The 6,255-nt window shown below is 41.4% G+C and overlaps 1 protein-coding gene across 1 annotated transcript in view; it reads left to right on the top strand.

Annotated features, from left to right (window-relative positions):
* CLINT1 (clathrin interactor 1) overlaps positions 1-5,778 on the top strand; it is a 45,193-nt gene extending 39,415 nt beyond the window's left edge. The window contains exons 10-12 of the mRNA XM_040078387.1: positions 2,248-2,543; positions 3,157-3,361; positions 4,092-5,778. Coding sequence (XP_039934321.1) covers positions 2,248-2,543; positions 3,157-3,361; positions 4,092-4,432 — 842 coding nt within the window. The 3' untranslated portion in view covers positions 4,433-5,778. The remainder of the gene's footprint in view (positions 1-2,247; positions 2,544-3,156; positions 3,362-4,091) is intronic.
* Positions 5,779-6,255: the final 477 nt, after the last annotated feature.

The following is a 6,255-nucleotide window of genomic DNA, read 5'->3' on the forward strand; positions in this document are numbered from 1 at the left end:
GTCCTTTGTGAAGTTAATTGGAGCAGGAGTGTTGTTTGTGATGGGGGATTCTCAGCCAGGGTGCAGGATCAAGTACAAAATGAGAGAAGAGCAGCAAATGTACCTGGGAGCCAGCTTTTAGTCAGCACGTTTACATCTCCTCCTTTATTTTGCTGTGTTGGGAGGGCTCCACTGGGCTTGGATTAGTTAACAGACCTTCTGTTTACTTGGTAGGAAAGAACTGCTCTGCTTTTTTACAGGCTTTCACAGTCAAACCCAAGTTGTTTTGCAAACACAAAGCTGCCTACTATGCAAATAACTCCTGTGTTAATACAGCCTAAATTGATACAATCCTTTATCTGCATTAACATGATTAATCTATTCCAATCACCATTATGCAAGGGACAAGGAGTCCTGTGAAATGATTAATCATTCCTGAACAGTGTAAGCCCCTCTAGAAATCTTTTCCTTCTTGATTAATCATCTTTGAAGTCCTACTGAAGGGGCAAAACCTTCTCCCTTTTACCCCCACTTCCATTATTGGTGCTCAGTGCACAGCTCTGAACACAGAAGGAGCACACTCAGCATTTACTTATCTATCAAGAATATTTAAAGTAGATTTTAATTTTTAATACGTAATACTAATTGAAACATTCTAATATAGTGCCTCTTTGTGAGGAAGATCAAAGCAAATGTTCTAGCAAGGCCCTGAGCTAATGAATATTAGCCCACTTCATGCGCTGAAGTTGTTGGCAATACTTGGGTTTTGTGAACAAATTTACTCTTCTACTATTCTTTAAATTGTAATGTGTTGGTAAAGAGAGATGACTAAAGGTTGAAGGTGTATGTTGATAAATATTTACACAAAGTGTGAAAGACTGCTACAGTTACTTATGAGGGGGTGGAATACATTATGGAAGCAGCCATTGCAGGGCAGGAAATAGAAACTGGCACTGAATTCATCTGCCCCAGCTCAATGTATTTGGGCCTTTGTTCAGTTAGCTAAAGAAATGCAAGAGATTATTTACATGTTCACCAGCACTCAAAGTTCATTTCCTGTGGCAGCACTGTTGCTGATGATGTAGCTGAAGTACCAAAAGTGAATCAGTGAGAGAATCAAAAAGCTGAGCTGGCCAGTGGCCCAAGCTTGGAGTGTGTTTCACTGTGTAGCCTGTGAGCTGTTTACATGGTGTTGCTTCATATTGAGCATCTTCTGCAAATGCTGTTTTAAGCTTTTCTTCTCCCATCACTGCTGTGAATCAACACTTTCCCTGTTAATAGGGAAACACATGTTTTGAGGGAGGGAACATCTCCTCCTGTTTGACTCCAAGGTTTGACACGCTCTCAGTTCACTGGTTTGTGTCACAACATCTGTGATGCTGAAGAGGTGCCCTTGCAGGTGTCTACAAACAACTCGTGCTGTTGGCTTTGCCTTCAGAGAGAAATAGAGAGAGAGCTCTGAGTTCTGTGTTCTGATTTAAACACTTGTCTCCAAAAACCCCATCTCTTGAAATGGAATAGTGTTTAAGTGATGAACTACAAGAGTTCAGCAAAGCTGCTGCTGAGAGAAATGATTGATCCAAGATGGAATTTCTGCTTCAAATCAAGGCATTTAGTTCAGGAATCAAATTTAAAAAACTAATGTGTTTTACATGAGCACTTTGTGGATGGGAATTGCTTATTCCTTATCATCTCAAATTAGCTTTCCCTGGCAACCTGCTTTCAAAGTTCTGGGGTTTGTGTCTCTCAGTGCAGTTTTATACAAAAAGCTACAGTTGTATGCAACCGAATTTGAATGTAGTTGTCTTTATCATGATGGAATTTGCTTTATCCAGTTGCTTGTTCCCGACAACTGCTCTCTCTGCAAATACCAGAATGCCAAGATAAAAGGTTGATAAATATTATCTAAGTTCTCGATGTTGTTCTGACTGTAGTCCCCAGTCTACCCCAAGTTACCTTCCAATTTTACTTCAACTGAAGCAAACCTCTCCCTGCTTGCCTGGCATCCACAGGTGACATCTTACCAAACATCTACTTTGTGTACGGGTGTTTCAGATTCCCTTTTATACCTTGTTAAAATTGTTGGAATATTCATGAGAGGGAATGATGTCCAGATGGAGGTTCTACCTGCAGATGTTAATCTGGACGGGCACAGATCAGCTCTCATTTGTTTCAGTTCATGGAATATGGCATTTGCTCAGTGTCTTTCTCTAAGTCTTGTCTTTCTTCTCTGTCTTACTTCCTCTCTCACTGTTGCCTTTCCTTCAGGTACAGCAACAAGTGGAAATGGAGACTTTGGTGACTGGAGTGCCTTCAACCAAGCTTCTCCTTGTGCCAGTGCTCCGTCTGGAGACCTCTTCAGCAGCACGGCACAGCAGCCAGCTCTAGAGCTCTTCAGTGGCTCACAGTCAGCTCCGGGCCAGCCTCCAGCTGCTTCCAATTCTATGGATCTTTTTGATTTGATGGGACCCTCTCAGACCACCATGACCTCCTCACAAAGCATGAATTTCTCCATGATGAGTTCCAATTCCGTGGGCGTCAGTTTACCCATGTCCAGGTCACAGGTATGCTGCTGTTGCTGCAGTTTGCTAATGACTTTCTCCTTAATCACAGCTTTGAAGATGAATCCATTCCTCTCCTGAAATGAATTAGACCTGGTCACTCAGATGTGATCAGCATTTTGTCAAATTTTTTTTAATTGCCTCCTAAATAGAAAAGTCTTGAAGATGGGCTTCATTGCTCTAGGAGGTGTAGCTGCTTTTTTGGAGCAGTTGAGTTTGGTAGTGGAAAGCCATTCTCTACAGAATGTTACAGGTTCCAGCCTCAAGTAGGTGGAGGTGAGGACTGGTCTGTTCTCACAGCCTGCTGCAGTGCAGAGTGGTTTGGAAACTGTAATGGATCAGCTTGGTATTAGGAGGAAAGTACTGGCATGTTTGAGTTCAGATCTGCTGCTGGTCACTGTCACTCCACATTGATGTGGGATTTACTTCTGCTTACAAATACTCTTCTGATGTAACTGTGGAACAGCACCTGGCAGCCCTGCTTTGGAAGAGCTTAAAGTTCATGGCTTTGTGGGGTTTTATTATCTTCTGGGGGAAACTGAATACTTCTTGTTTAGTCCTATTTCCTACCAGTAAATTGTTTGAAGTGAATCCCAACAGACTTTTCTTTTTCTAGCCTCTGCAAAGCGTGAACCCAATGATGCCGAAGCCTAACTCACTTTATAATGCAAGGACAGAGATGGTCCAGAAAAATGCAAGCAAAACTCTACCTTCAACTTGGTCAGATCCCAGTGTAAATATCAGTTTGGACAATTTAGTACCTGGGATGCAGCCTTCCAAGCCCCAACAGCCATCGCTTAATACCATGATGCAGCAACAGAGTAAGTGATCACTGCACTGTTTGGCACACTCAGGCCTGTCTGTGTTCCATAGGCTGTCCCTGAGATCCAAGTCTTCTGTCCTTTACTCTTTTCCTTCCTTTAGTCACATTTGTTTCGTGAACCACTGTGACATTGTGGCACAAGTGATGTTCTGTAAATGGAGATTGCTGTGTTCAGGAGGCTGTGTCTGTGCAGGTTCTGCTGTACAGCTTGCACCATTGTTGTGTCTTGACTTTGAGCTTCCTAATCTTTAAAACTTCTCTAGAATATTTATTGGTATAAAATGATATTCATACCTTCTATAGAAGTTTTCTGAGTCTTCAAGCAGAAAATCAGGCAACAAATGCAATAGAATCATAGAATTGCTGAGGTTGGAAAAAACCTCGGGGATCATTAGTCCAGCTTGTGACCCATCCCCACCTTGTCACCCAGCCCAGAGCCCTGAGTGCCACGTCCAGTCCTTCCTTGGCCACCTCCAGGGACGTGGGCTCCAGACATCCCTGGGCAGCCCCTGCCGAGGGCTGACCACCTTTTCAGTACAGAAATTTCCTTCTGATGTCCAGATCAGCAAATAGCTGCAGGCCTGGCCATGGTATCCATGTTCACAGCAGCGACCACACGAGTTCCTTAAAGTCCATGAGTATTTTTAAGTACGACCAGGTTGCACTGAGCCCCCTCAGTAGGAGCAGGTTGCACTCAGTGACTTCTGTGCTCTTTCTCTTTGCCGCAGATATGCAACAACCGATGAATGTGATAACGCAGAACTTTGCAGCCGTGAGCCTCAGCCCTCAGCCCAGCATGGTGCCCGTGCGAGCCCAGGCCAACGCGCTGCTGGGGGGGCCCATGGGGCTGGCAATGCCCGGGGTGATGTCGGGCACCATGGGCATGGCCTCCATGGCCCCCACGCCCATGATGAACCAGGGAATGATGGGCATGAACGTGGGAGTGCCGGCCACGGGAATGGGCGCAATAGGAATGGGGGTACCCAGCATGGCTATGGCCTCTCTGACTCCTGGGACTGTACAGCCCAAGCAAGATGCCTTTGCAAATTTTGCCAATTTTAGCAAATAAAGATTGTAAAATAAGTAAATAAATGGAGATTAAAGTAAAATAAATGGGCAGACCGAATGAAGGATTTTTAGCGGCACAAATATAGCTGGGGAAGGGATGGGAAACACTGATCAATACTTTTTTTTTTTCTTTATCAGTTAAAGTGTCTACATAAAGAACCAAAAGCTATTTTCTAAGTGTTGAAATAACTAGTGTTCAAATTCTGGAGAGGTCAGAGATTCTTCTAAGGAATGTGTCAGATGATTTTGCAAAATAATTTGTATTCAGACCATCAAAAAACCTTTCCTATGTAGAAGAACCAATTTTAACTTTGAGACTTGATGGAAGACTGGATTAGGGACTGGGTAAAAATGTTTGAATCTAATTTTATACTTTTTTTTTTTTCCTTGAAGAGCTTTGACTTTTTTTTTTTCCCCTCTCCCTGATCGCTTTGTCATAATTGGATCATTCCTTTTACTACCACTGAGTCCACAATTGTGAAGTCACTCAAGTACTATGATCAGTTTTTTATAAGAATATATATTTTTGTCCAAAAATGGCTTACATATGTGACTATGGCTAATTCAAAGGGACCTGGAATGTATATATACTTTTGCTAATGTTCCAGCCACACTGCTGTATTACCCAAATTTTTATTGTAAAAATCCTCTCTCAGCAATTTGGTGATCAACAGATTTTTGGGGTCTTAACATGCTTACAACTGATATCCCATGCAAGACTGGGAGAAGCTTTACCCAAGACTGCTGGAAGGTTTCCTTTCAGAAAACTCCAGAAAATGCACTTTCTTGGGGTTCTTCAGTGGCACTTGGCATCCTTTGTAGCACCAATGTCCCTAAGGAGCCACTGGTTTAGGGCATCAGCAGCAGGTGAATCACAATTCAGTGATGTAAATCTAGAACCTAACTTAATCCAATGGCATTGGATCCTGACTTTTATACAACACTTGCTGATTCTTTTGTGTAAATATGGCATTAGCAGCTGTGGAATCCAATAGAGGAGTAAAAAATATATATATTAATAAAGGAGACCTGTAGCAGTCAAAGATTTTACTGATTTACTGAAAGCAAAAGAATGAATTAAGGTTTTGGGGGGGTCTTGTTTTCCTTCTGTAATTCTGCATTTAATTTCACATGAATCAAGATTTTAGAATCTGGAACACAAAGACATTGTTATATTCACAAGCTGGGAATATTGTTAAGAATACACACTATACTATAGGTATGAAATTTATTGCCTCCTTTTTCTTATGTTGGATTTCTTTTTTATTATTAAATTGATAAAACTTTGTTTCCATTGTATTCATAATGTTCTGTTATACATAACATTAAAATGTTCATTAAAATCAATGTTGGGCTGCTTTTCCTTTCATTCCATTTGACGTTTATGAGAGCATTTGGGAAAAAAAAATAATTATAATTTGGGCAAAGTAATTTTTATAAATAATTTAAAATTGTTTAATGACTTCTTATCTGAAGCCTTTCCTATCTGGCTCTACCGTTAGGAATTAAAAATGAAGCAGGCAAGATATCCTGACCCGCTCCAGCCTTGCTAATGCTCCATCTACAACATTTCTAATTAGGCAGAAATTCATGTACTTCAGCTAAGTGGTAATGAAAAGTGATTCATTTGCTGAATAAGAGATGAGAGTGAGTGTAATTAGCTGACTGCGGTTTTTAATCTTTCAACAATTCAATGTGTTTAAATTAGTTTCAAAGAATAGGAGCTTTCAAGTGTTGTTACATCAAAGTAATCAAGGCAGCCTTCAACGGCTGAGTAGGAGAGATGGCTCTGGTTCCTATTCTGAAACCTTTACACTTATTTGG

This window comes from Hirundo rustica, chromosome 14 (assembly GCF_015227805.2).
Source record: "Hirundo rustica isolate bHirRus1 chromosome 14, bHirRus1.pri.v3, whole genome shotgun sequence".
Taxonomy (NCBI): Eukaryota; Metazoa; Chordata; class Aves; order Passeriformes; family Hirundinidae; genus Hirundo; species Hirundo rustica.